Source organism: Protopterus annectens, chromosome 17.part0 (genome assembly GCF_019279795.1).
Source record: "Protopterus annectens isolate FY-2018-M chromosome 17.part0, PAN1.0, whole genome shotgun sequence".
In the NCBI taxonomy this organism is placed as follows: Eukaryota; Metazoa; Chordata; order Ceratodontiformes; family Protopteridae; genus Protopterus; species Protopterus annectens.
In genome coordinates this window covers 729,690,312-729,703,379 of record NC_056751.1, presented here as the reverse complement: position 1 = coordinate 729,703,379, position 13,068 = coordinate 729,690,312, and the positions used below count along the sequence as shown (strand labels likewise).

Genomic DNA, 13,068 nt, shown 5'->3' with positions numbered 1-13,068 from the left:
TTAACCTTTGTTCTATGTTTATCGTTCATTAAACCTTGTGGAATTATACCTTTTGGTCTGAAGAGTTTGAATTGTTGAACTGATACATTGGTGACGTTTTTGGGACAGCCTTCATTGAGTCTGTTACGGGATTACTTTTTCATTATTGATTATATTGTAATGCATGATTATATATATATATATATATATATATATATATATATATATATATATATATATATATATATGTATATATATATATATATATATATCTATATATATATATATATATATATATATATATATATATATATATATATATATATATATATATATATATATATATATATATATAATTTCTATATATTTTGCCTTCCTTCTGGGGGCACCTGACATCTGGGGCAAGAAAGACTGAAGAAAATGGCGTCGGCTGTGTTTTATATACCCCTGTCGCACTGACGTCAGGAAAGAAAGCGACGACAACCGATGCCGGACCTAGACTTTGGAATTTGGCCGACCGAGGACCCGCCTGACGGCAGGAGAACCCATCTGTTATGACTGCAGCTGTATTAGCACTCGAACATCTACATTTATGGTAGGTACAAAACTGTACTTTCTTGGCTGTGGAGAGTGTGGTTTTTACCTGTATAGCCGTTATGACAGGAACTTTGCATTCCTCCGGTATAGAGATGGGCCCTTTAGGGGGTGAGAGGGGGGTAAAGTTAGCACTGAACCTATCTGCCAGGATGTTGGCAATATCAGTTGGTTCTGTATATTTAGTGCCATTGTGCTGTAACGCAGAGCAGATCTGAGTGTTGCCATTGAGATTCTTGACATAGTTGTAGAATGCTTTGTGGTTCTCTTTAGAATCAGTGGCGGTTTTGTTTTCGTAACTAGCTTTGGAGGATTTTATGAGGGATCTCAGCTTCTTACTGAGGCTGACCAGGGAGTTCCTCCAATCATGGGATTTTACTCTTTTTTTTTTTTTTGCAACAGTTTCTTTCTTCTGTTGTAGAGTTTGTTTATGGCAGGGGACCACCAGATTGGCTTCCTTTTTTTGGAGGATAGCATCTTGGTTTTGTTAGGGATAGCATGATCCATGCACTTGTGTAAGTTCTTATAAAGTGCATTTGTGTAGGATTCAGCAGTCGTACCTCATTGTCCGTCTGCATGGGTGTCGTGAAATTTGGCACTTCTGTTTTAAGAAGTGTGAATTTGGCTTTGGATAAATTTTTTACGGTGGTTTCCCTAATGGGGCTGGATGTGGATGTCTAGGGTGATTAGCTTGTGGTCTGATCTGACCAATGAGGAATTGACCTGTGGTGTGGAACACCGTTTACCCATGTTGGTAATGACCAGGTCTGGGATATTGCTGCCCCTGGTGGGGGTGTGGATAAGTTGATCCAAGGCGTTGGAATTTATGAATTCCAGAAAACGTCGAGCAAAAGAGTTGGTACATGAGTAGTTTTCCCAGTTAATGGTGGAGTAGTTGAAATCGCCTATTATTAGGGTGTTGGGTTGTAACCTAATATTTTCCAGTGTATCAAGAAATGAGGAGTGGGAATCCTGGGGCATGGTGGGGGATCTGTAGCAAGTTACAGTTTGGATTGCGGTCTTGCCCAGAGTTAGTTGCACTTGTATTATCTCGGATGCATTATGCTAAGCAACTAGCCTGGAGGTGTGGATATCCTTAATGAATATGGACACACCTCCGCCTTTAGTGTTTCAGTCCAGGTTAGGTGGCTGAAAGGTGTGGAATGAATTATAACCTCGTAATGCAGGGGTGCTCTCTGGAGCCTTGAACCAGGTCTCTGTCACTGCACAGATGTCACTGTTCTCCATTTTAAGGAGTGCCTCGAGTGAATGTATTTTGAGGTTTAGTCTTCTAGCACTGAGTAGTATTACCCACAGATTTTGCTTGCTTGTACCTGTTACGGTGGTGAATTTGTCATTTGAACCTTGCCTAAATTACAGTAATTTCTTTGGGAACACAAACAGTAGCTAGTATATTCTGTCCCCTGGTAGTTTTTTTTACAATCTGAAGCATTTGTTGTTCCTGAATATACTCTCTGGATAATTTCTTTACCAATGTTTTTGAATCAATATTGTTCCAGTCTGTTTCTGTTAAATTTAAGTCCCAAGCTAATGTTCTTCTTTCCTCCTGTGTTTCATGTAAGAATGTATGAATTCCTCTAGGTTATCTGCACTTTACTTTGGTCATCTATACACTCCCAACAGTTGTTATATGTTCCAGGTTTGTCTTTAATTTCTGTTACACAGTCTATAGTATTGGTGTTGCCATTGAACATGTAATAATCACAGGTCTCATAGTTATGTTTAATCCCTATGATAACATCTTCACCTGATTTTTTTGTTGGAATGTCTGTTATAGTAAAAACATTTATACCCTGTCAGAACTGGTTTCCAGTCATTGTTCTTTAACCATATTTCGCAAAGAAATACATAGTCTTTTATTCTTTACTTTTACAGTTATCACAGAGATTTGGCTTTCATTTACACTTCAATATGAAGTTTTGTAGAAAAAAGAATTGGCAGCCATTTTCTAAACCAAACACACACACACACACACACACACACACACACACACACATACACACACACACACTGAAAACAGACTTCGTATGAGGAACAGTAAGCTTCAATTCTTTTGAAAGTTACATTTAATGAAATTCATCAAGCAGCCCATTAAACTACAAGATACATAGTGGGATTCATACTCAAATAGCATGTGATGAAAAACTAACTAATATCTTTGTGAATGACACAATAAATCAAAAGGCAGATGTGTAATGCATTTGCTAATGGCCTGGGGCAGCCCACTGATCCCAAGTGTCCCCTTTTCAGGAGCATTGTATGAGTACCCTCTGAAGTAATTTGGCAGTGTCACATAGAAGACAGATGAAAGCTGAGGGAATCACTGTACTAGCTCATAGCCTTACTGATTTACACTAAACATTAGACAAACTAGTAGTCCAAATTCAGTGCATTTCACACCTGTGTGCTTGACAAAAAAAAAAAAAGCTAAAATGCATTCATAGTTAAAATATTAACATTTAAACTTGGACTTCATGCTGTCCAACTTATTCACAGCTAAATTAAAAAAACTCAGTGTCAACATTCAACAGAACAAAGAAACAAAGGATCACATGATGATGCTTCTGTTTCCTACAATCTCTCTGGATCCGGCCCTGGGTTTAAGTCTTCTTGTGTAACCTCCTTCTTGACACAGTACATATTAATACAAGTTCCAAGTATTGGTGAACTTACTTTTATGTCTTAATGAAAGTAGAAGAATTTGTTTCAATATTTATGAAAGAACCAAGCCTTTTGTTCATAGATTTGTCTTTGGCTTTTCCTTGGATTTGGATGGTGAATTTGGGGTAAGGATATTCCCAAATACTGGAATAGGATCCACTGCTAGTTCTCAAAACCTCATACCCTGATTCATAGATCCCTGGTAGCCCTGTAGCTCATAACCCACAGCCTGAGTGCACATACCCACAACACATGCGCTCAAGATTGTGAAGTTTATGAACAAAGTATTAAAAATCAGAAATCTCAAAAAAGTGCTATTTACAGGTCAAGTTCCCTTTGCTGTTCATACTTCCTTATTTTATTCTCACTCTGAGACTGCTACACCTCAGAGAGAGAATGATAAAGAAAAGCTGTCCTGCTGGTCTTCTGGATGATGCAGTTATAGGCCGTTTGATCTTATGCAAAGCCTTACTTTATGGCAGGAACAGCAGAACAGAGGTGGTAGCCACTTTGAGCTAATAGACTCGTATGCAGCTTTGATATAAACAAATCAGTAAAACATTGTGACCTTGCTCAGTCTGAATGGCATCTCAGTTGTGAAATATCAGGGGAAAAATGAAGTTGTGCATGGACTGGAATGCAATGATCTGCCCTTTATTGGCATTTTTTGTAACTGTTTTGAAACTGTTTTCCAGGTTGTATAGATATCTGCTGTTTTTATAAGAATGTTGAATTGCTTTGCATTTATTCTAAACTAAACAATGGAAAAGAATTGTAGCTGCTTGTCATAGGCTATTTGCTTCTGGACTAGTTTTACATTGTGTCCTGTGTAGAGATTCTTAGGATAGTCTTTGAGGGATATGGAGGATTTCTTTACCGGAAACCTTAGTACATTCAAGAAAGAATCCCCTTTTCTACTGATCTTGTTTACTGTTCTGTTTTTGAGGCAGATATTTCACTTTTTGATTTAATTTTCCACAGGGAGATAATGCAGAAATTGAAAGGTACATCCCGAGTTTCTGGAGTGGCTGTAATGATTCCACCATCTAGTCCACAGTTTGGCTTCTCCCCGGATAAGAAATGTCCCAATGATGGTTTTGGTAAGTGCATGCAGTTTGCCTCTTTCAAGGCAGTGTTCATGATAACATTAGATCTGAAGTAGTTAACTTCATTTTATCTGCAACCTGTGGGTATTCGGATCCATATTAGATCCGAGCCGCCAAATTATTTTCTAGCATCTGCTCCAAGCTCTGAGCTCCTTCCCCTACCCATAATGCACCACCATCTCCTATCTTCCCCCAGATCTCGTTTATCGTGCCATAGTGAGCATTGTGGTCTCTCTTGCTCTGAGCTCAGGGATAAGTAAGTTGGGATTGTTCTTCCTATTTAGTGTGTCTGTGATCGTTAGTGTATCCTACCTCCCCCATTAGTATAACGCTTTGTTCGTCGGTTCAAAAAAAAAAAAATGATTTTTGTCTTGTCAGTTGCTGTTAGGCCCATTTTCCCTCAGCGTGTGTGTGTGTTTTATTCTTTTTGTAGGGAGTGGCATTCAATTTTGGACTATGGCTGATCAGCCTAAATCCGTCTTCAAAAAATGTACAGAGTGTGGCCACAAGCTCTCACTGGCTGATGGTCGTACTCTGTGCGTAATTTGTTTGGGAGCGCCCCATTTATCCATCCAGTGCGCTATCTGTGCGGATTTTAACCCAAGACCCCTCAGGGATCGAAAGGCCAGATTGGTCGCCTAGGGTCTTCTCCCTGCTTCTATGCTGGATTCTGCTTCGGCCTCGGTCTCCGGTACTTCCACCAAACCTCCCACCCAGACAGGGACTCAAACTCCCGCTTCTTCTGGTTCTGAGGTAGACAACCAAAAAAAAAAAAGAAAAAGACAGAGACAAGGACAGAGAAGGGCGCAGGGAGGATAAAGAAAGGAGGAGGGATAGGCCTCGCAAGAGATTCCCGGACAGGGAGCCTTTCCTTAGCCCTCCTTTTAAGACTTCAAGGCCAGTTTCTCCATGACTCCGATCACCCTGTTTCTCACCGGAGCCACTGGAATCTTCGGATCCGAGGCCTTCCTCACCCTTACTGCACAGACCAGCCAGATCCGAGTCGGTTGCTTCTTCGCGATCAACTCTGAGCCTATCGGACTTAGACATGGACAGGATGATGCAGAGATTTCTTCAGGCCCAAATACAGATGGGAGTCTTGCCAGGCCCCTCTCCCTCCAGAGGGGGGACCTCCATGCCCTTTTTCCACCCCATCTCTCCTTCCCCGATCTGGGTGACTGCTTCGGGGTTTTTGGATCTGAGACTCTTTGGAGCTGGTAGCTCGGCGCTGACTGTTCCTCCAACCTCAACTCCGGCTGTTACCTTAATTTCCTCGGATCCAGCTAGTTCGGATCCGGGTGACTCTCGGAGCTGTGGACAGGGAGTCGGACCCGAGGGAATGGATTCTTCTTCGGCTCCGGCTTGTTCGGATCCGAACCGTTCCCTTGGATCTCAGGTTACCCTCGCTTCAGCTCCGATCCCCGCTTCGGACCTGAGGAGGGCTTCTTCCTTGCTGGGTGCCAAGGAGGTACACTGTCCATCGGCATTCAAAGTGGTAGAGAGTGTTCTCTCCCAAGGATTGAGACCCCAGCCCATCTGCTCGGATTCCACCCAGACCCTGCTGCATTTGGCGTCAACTCCCATTCATCCTGTCTGACAGCCTATGCTAGAGGACCCCCAGGTTATTCCCTCTGAGGATCCCCTGCAGCTTACGAGTCCTCTTCAGTGTGTCCTACTGAAGAGGGCAACCGTAAGCACAAGTGCAAAAGGAGGCACTTGGATTCCCCGGAGTCCCTCACTACAGACACAGACTTAGAGGAAGGAGAAGGTTCCCCCAGGTCACCTCCCGAAAATGTCTCCTTTGGAGACATCATGGAAATTCTCAGCCAGCGGGGAGGTTGGTCAGCCCCAAAACCTTCTATGGATGAGTCAGTGTTCCTGGAGGCCTTTGGCACAGGCCCATCTACTTCCTGGTTGTCCCCACCAGCGGATCCCTTAGTGGATGTTATCACCACGCGGGCATAGAAGGAGCCTGATACCATAGAGCCTATCCCCAAATGCCCTGACAACATTCTGTCTCCTCCCACCGATAGACAACCATAGTCAAAATGAGCCCCCGTTGACGCTATGGTGGCCGCAGCAGCCACCAAGAAGGAACTAGCACAGGAGAGTTATTCATCAGTGACTTTTTCCATCCGTGCGCTGAAATATTTGACGCATGTTATCCAGTTTCAGCGAGACCTTGTTTCAGAATTCGCTGAGTCGCCCCCAGAGTCCTTATCGCAGCAGGACAAACAACTGTTCTCCGTGAAAATGTCGATTCTGAAGTCTGTATCGAACACGTCCGTGTGTCTCCTTTCCCACGCTACGGAAGGAGCAGCTAGGGCGGCTGGGACAGGCGTAACGTGTGGCTCAGGTTGTGTCAGTTTGCGGACCATTTCAAGGCGTCCTTTATTAATGCTCCCTATGACGGTTCCTCCCTTTTTGGGAAGGCAGTACGTGACACTCTTGTCCAGAGTGAAAAAGACAGGAAGACTTTTTCTGCCATCGGGATCCGCTTCTCTAACCCTCAGCGGTCCTTTTCTAGGAATCAAAGAGGGCAAAAGAAGATGTGGTTCCGGAAATCACATTTTTCCCGGGAGTCTCAGGACAACTATTTCCCCAGAGGCAGAGGGGGACAGGATCGACGCCGACCCAGAGGTAGAGGGGGTCATAGGAATTTTGGGTCTAGAGAACCTTTTTCTGACAGGCCCACCCAACAGCCCTGAGGAGTTGCCCGACTGTCCTACTCTGGAGGCAGTCGGGGGGAGATTGTCATTGCACCCAGCGGCATGGGAGTCCATAACTGCAGATTGTTAGGTGCTATAAATAGTATCCAGAGGCTACACTATCCCATTTGTTGCCCCACCTGTGCCTATAAGACACCTCCCGGATGTTCCACCCGCTCACAGGGAGACCGCAGCTTTAGAGGTTTTAAAGTTACTTCAAAAACGAGCCATCGACAGGTCCCCTTCAGCCAGTCCAGATTAGGCGTTTACTCCAGGTTCTTTTTAGTGCCAAAAAAAGATGGGGGACCTCCGTTCCATCTTGGACCTGTCAACCTTGAACCTGTCCGTCGCCAAACAAAAGTTCCGGATGGTCACCTTACCGTCCATTCTGCCTGATCTCCGAGAGTGTGACTGGATATGCTCGTTAGACCACCAGGATGCCTACTACCATATCAGAGTTCACAGAAGCTCCATGAGGTTTCTTCGCTTCCGGCTGGGAGCCAGTCACTTCCAGTTCAGAGCTCTACCCTTCGGTCTTACCACAGCTCCCAGGGTGTTCACCAAGGTAATGGCAGTCGTAGCAGCTCACCTGAGACTTCAGGGAATTCAGGTCCTTCTGTACCTGGACTACTGGCTCTTCACTGCGTCCACCAAGCATATTCTGTGTCTGGCCCAAGACTACTTTCTTCTCTTGGCAGATCGATTGGGGATTACAGTCAATGTTCACAAATCCCAATTGCAACCAGTACAAGTTCTAGACTTCATCGGGGCACGGCTAGACACTTTGCAGCTAAAAGTTTTCTTAACACCAGAAAGGATCTTGCATTTCAGGTGTCACATAGCTCAAATAGTGAACCTCAAATTTCCAAAGGCGAGTGATGTTCTCTGCTCCATGGCTGCCTCTGTATCTATTCTTCCTTGCGCACGTCTTCATATGTGGGTTCTTCAATGGACTCTGGCAATCCAGTGGTTTTGGCTAGACCTGCCCATGGATTTTCCAATCAGGATCAGTCACACCCACAGGACGTTCCTCCTTTGGTGGCTAAGTTCACCAGAGATTGCAGCGGGATGCCCCTTCATGTCATCCCCAGTCCAAGCCACAGTGACCACAGACTCCTCCCAACTCAGGTGGGGGGGGGGACTCTGTTTGGGAAGGACAGTCCAAGGCATGTGGTCCCAGACAGAAACCAAGTTGCACATAAATGTTCTAGAGATGAGGGCAGTGCTTTTAGCATTGAAAGCCTTTCACACTATCCTCCCTCTCACAATGATTGCAATTCAGTCAGACAACATGTCGGTTGTCTGATAAGTCAACAAACAAGGGGGAACCAGATCCTATCCCCTGTGTCGCAAGGCCATGAGAGTGTGGGAGTGGGCGACTTCCACTGGTCAGTTTCTGATTGCAACGCACATCCCGGGACACTCCAACTTTTTAGCGGACAGATTGAGTCGAGCTATTCTGATGCCATACGAGTGGTCTCTGAAACAGTCAGTAGCGGAGGAGATATTTCTTGTATGGGGACAGCCTTGCTGTGATCTGTTCGCATCTCCTTCCAACACGAAGTGCAGCGAGTTCTTCGCTCTGATTCCCTCCCCATGGGATGCCCCCAGAGATGCTCTAGTCCATGTTTGGCCCCCCGGGCTTCTGTATGCTTACCTTCCGTTACCACTCATTCCGAAGTTTCCGAGTGGGGTGCAAAGTGATCCTCATGGCCCCATTCTGGCCTCACCAAGTTTGGTTTCCCTTACTTTGGTCTCATTTTCTAGCTCCTCCATGGATTCTGGATCCCTGCCCGGATCTAATCTCTCATCCTTCGGGTGCCTGCTCGCCCAACCTGGACAGCCTCAAGCTGACAGCTTGGTTGCTCCAGTTCCATTGATTGCCAGGACTCCCGGTCTTTCATCCCCTGTAAAATCTATACTAGTGGCCTCTCTTAAAGCTTCCACTAGGAAAGTTTATTCCAGTAAATGGAAGCGTTTTTCCATTTGGGCCTCTTACAGGAACCTGGATCCTTTTACAGCCCCTGTTCTGGTGGTGTTAGGTTTTTTGACTAGTATCTTTCAGCAAGGAGCTAGCTTCTCCACAATGAAAGTACAGTTGGCAGCCATTTCTAATTTTCATGTTTGGGAAGATAACATCGCCTTAGCTTCTTCTAGGCTGTGTAAGGCTTTTCTTAAAGGCACTTTTCTTTTGCGTCCTCCTGTCAAAGATTTGATGCCTCCTTGGGACCTTACCTTCGTCCTCCAAGCATTGGTGCCTCCCCCTTTGAACCTGCAGCTTCAGTGGATCTAAAATTTTTGTTTTGGAAGACAGCCTTTCTAGTGGCCATTACATCAGCCAGGAGGGTTTCTGAGTTTCAGGCTTTGTCTGCCATGCCTCCTTATTTGGTCTTTCATAAGGATAGGGTATCTCTGTACAAATCCTTCATTCTTACCCAAGTGACATCTGAATCAAACATAAACCAGTTTATTAATCTACCCATTTTCTTTCCCAATTTCCAAAACAAGGGTGAATATAAATTTCACTTGTTAGATGTTCATAGACAACTTCGTTTCTATCTTCATAGAACAAAATCTTGCCGCAAGTCCAACCAATTGTTAATTTCCTTTTCCAAACCTTTTTTGGGAAAGGCCATTTCCAAGGTTTCCTTAGCTAGATGGATCACTCTTTGTATTTTGTATGTTTACAAAGCAAATTTATCTCCTCCTGGTATAATTAAATCTCACTATACCAGGTCCATGGCGACTTCTGCTGCCTTTTGGTCTAGGGTTTCTTTGGATGACATTTGCACAGCAGCAACTTGGGCAAATCCACATACCTTCATTTCTCATTATAAATTAGACCTGATTTCCAGCGGAAGAGCATCCTTGGGCTCTGCAGTGCTCAGGAATATCCTTCCATGAGGACCTCCCAGGATTTAAGTAGCTGGGGACTCTGTCCCACAGGTTGCAGATAAAATGAAGTTAACTACTTCAGATAAAGAAGTTATGTACTCACCATAACGTTCCGTCTGAGTAGTTATACTTCATTTTTTCTGCAACCTTCCCTCCCTCCTTCCCCCTGACCTTATCATATCCGTAAGTATGTTGGGTTCTTTGGGCTGAGTTGCTAATGTGTATAGTTGCAGCAAACTCGATCTGAGGGAAGGCAGGATATGGTGCATTTTGGGTAGGGGGAGGAGCTTGGAGCAGATGCTAGAAAATAGTTTGCCGGCTTGGATCTGATATGGATCCGAATACCCACACGTTGCAGAAAAATGAAGTATAACTACTCAGAAGGAATGTTACGGTGTGTACATAACTTATTTTTTAGTACTATTTTCTGAGTTGTTTTTGTTACTACCAGCTGTACTCCTGCTGTATTTTTTCATATTCCCATTTGGGTAATTAAGGGCTGCCACAGTCTGCAGCAAAATTTAGGACTGCCTTAAACTGGGAATGTGTTGGAATTTTTGCTGTCAGCTCCTTCCCTGGTGATATTGGCTTTTGCTCCTCTGTTGATTTGCACAGTGAGCCTCCTTGTGGAGACCAGCCCGTAGAGCATCTCCAAAGGTTGTGTCCCTAGTATCATTATCTGGGAGTGATCTGTCCTTTTTTTTGTACCATGTGGTAGAGTTAATCCAGGGCCCTTTGATTTGTGTATTGATTGCTTTTTTCCACTTCTTATTGAACATAGGAGGTATCAGCCAAGCTCCGGTACTCATTTTTTTCTGTTTAATACTAGAGTGCTAACTAGGAGTGTATAATTCTTCCTCTTTGTAGAAAAAGTAGGCTAGCCCATGCTCAAGGCTGAAATTATTCTGCAACCTTTTATCTTGTGCCTGGATGGCTCCCTTCATGTCTATTAAATTACTTGTAGTTGTTGCAAGTTACTAGTCCTCGCTCATTTAGTAGATACTACACTTTGATGTTCATGGTTGATGGTGAATGGCCCCCCTCCACTAGTCGCCCTGTACAAGTCCCTCCATCTCAGAAAAACTATGATTTTATGGGGATTGTTCCATCTTATATGGGTCTGTTCCCATACTGTAAACAGATTTCAGTTGTGCAGTGAATTCTACCTTCACTCTGCTCACAGGCAACTTATCAAAGGAATAGGAAGCAAAAAGCAAAGTTAGGTTATTTCAGAACTTTTCCAAGTTGCCTGGGTTTGATCCCATAATGTAATAAAATTTCGCCTCCGCAGTGAATACTACACTCACTCTGTTTGTAGAGGAAATTTTGGAAGAAAAAGCAAGCAGAAAGAAAAGCAACTTAAGATGAAAATCCCACTTATCTTAGTGCCTTAAAACTCCTACTTTTCTGTTTTATAATTAAGGTAAGGTGGGGGAATCTGTCTGGCTGCCATTTGCATGACCAATCCACTAAGAACACTTTGTCCATAGATAGATTTATTTTAGGGTTTTTATCCTTCAAGGCTGTTGTGGTGCTGCGGTAGCGTTGTCACCTCACAGTAAGACGCTATCTGATTTGATTCTCAGCTAGAGTGCCTTCTGCGTGGAGACATGTGTGAATGGGTGTACCTTCGTTTAAGGTTGTGCATCAGGGCTGGTAACTCTGCACGTAAAAATCAACTACCAATCATTAGTGGACTGGAGTTACACTGTGGTGACCCCTAACCGGGAAAAGCCGAAAGACACAATAGCATCCTTCTAGGCTGTTGTAACAACCAAGACATACCCAGTTTTAGTTACCCTCATGCTACAAGGAGAGAAACAAAATAGGCTGGTTTTCTGTTCTGATTATTAGTAGCACTCCATTTCTCTAAGCTCTCATTTCTAAACAGTTCATACATTTTGAACATACCTTTTGGAGGTCACTCCTAGGTGCTGCATTGGACTGATTAACTCCCACTAATGTGGGAGCTGTTTCCCACTTTGCTCCCATCTTATCCCAGTTTCACAACCACCTCAGATCTAATAAATCTGCTCTTCACTCAGTCTCAAGATACACTTTATAAACATCCAGTGTTATAAAAAAAACACACAACCCATGTGTACTCCCAGCCCTCAGTATTACACAATTAGTGGAAGTCTTAACGATGCCTGTATACTAGCTGACAAACAACCACAGCACACATCAAGTAATGATTTTTTTATCCTGTCACAACTTACCCTGTTCCTCCTCCTCCTTTTCTCTTCACCTCCCTCACCCCCTACAACCGATATCAAACCTCTTCCAAAGACATGACCCAAACATACCTCTCATCTGTCCAGATTTTTGCAGAATGTCCAGGTTTTGCCTCATATTTTTGGTCTGTTTCTCCAAAAGTGTGGTTTTCAGGCAAATCATTGAGGACTAAAGTCAGCAAATGACAGAAAACTGAGTTTTAGATTTCATAGCCTTTATAAAATTCATGCTAATGCAAAACCTGTTGTTCTATCAACTTTCTAAGTTTGTAAGAGCAGTATTTATTTGGGCGGCGCAGTGGTGCAGCTGTTAATGCTGTCGCCTCACAGCAAGAGGTTCTCTGGTTCTATTCTCGGCTGGGGCGCCTTCTGTGTGGAGTTTGCACGTTCTCCCTGCGTTCGCGTGGGTTTCCTCCGGGTACTCCGGTTTCCTCCCACATTTTAAACGCATGTTTCTGGAGCATTTCTCCCCGGGCCTCCGCTGAAAACAGGATCTGTGGAACCTAGTCGGACTTTCCCGGTCAACAAATGTTAAAGTTAAATAAAATAAATAAATAAATTTAAAATTTGTCCCTATTTTTGGGCCTTTGTCCCCCACATTCATTGTGGCTTTGTCCACATTTCTTGCTGTAAGATGTGGAGAGGTATGGCCCTATCCCATAATGAAATCCCTATCTGTTACTCCTACTTCCACATCAACACACCACCACAGCTTCAGCTTCCCAGTAATTGTGCCAAACCCATCACCAGCCTGCCACTCTCAGGGTCACTCTCCTGTATAATTACAAAGATTCAGAAGCCTGTTTCTGTCTCCCTAACAAAAAAAAAAAAAACCTTCTTCAGACTGTCCTCTAATATTTATACACTCTT

The 13,068-nt window shown here is 43.8% G+C and overlaps 1 protein-coding gene across 2 annotated transcripts in view; it reads left to right on the top strand.

Moving 5' to 3' along the window:
- The window catches only part of NCSTN (nicastrin), an 876,107-nt gene that overhangs the window by 155,439 nt on the left and 707,600 nt on the right, over positions 1-13,068 (top strand). For both annotated transcript variants that reach the window (XM_044059533.1, XM_044059532.1), the window contains exon 4: positions 4,237-4,355. In XM_044059533.1, the coding sequence (XP_043915468.1) occupies positions 4,237-4,355 (119 nt within the window). The remainder of the gene's footprint in view (positions 1-4,236; positions 4,356-13,068) is intronic.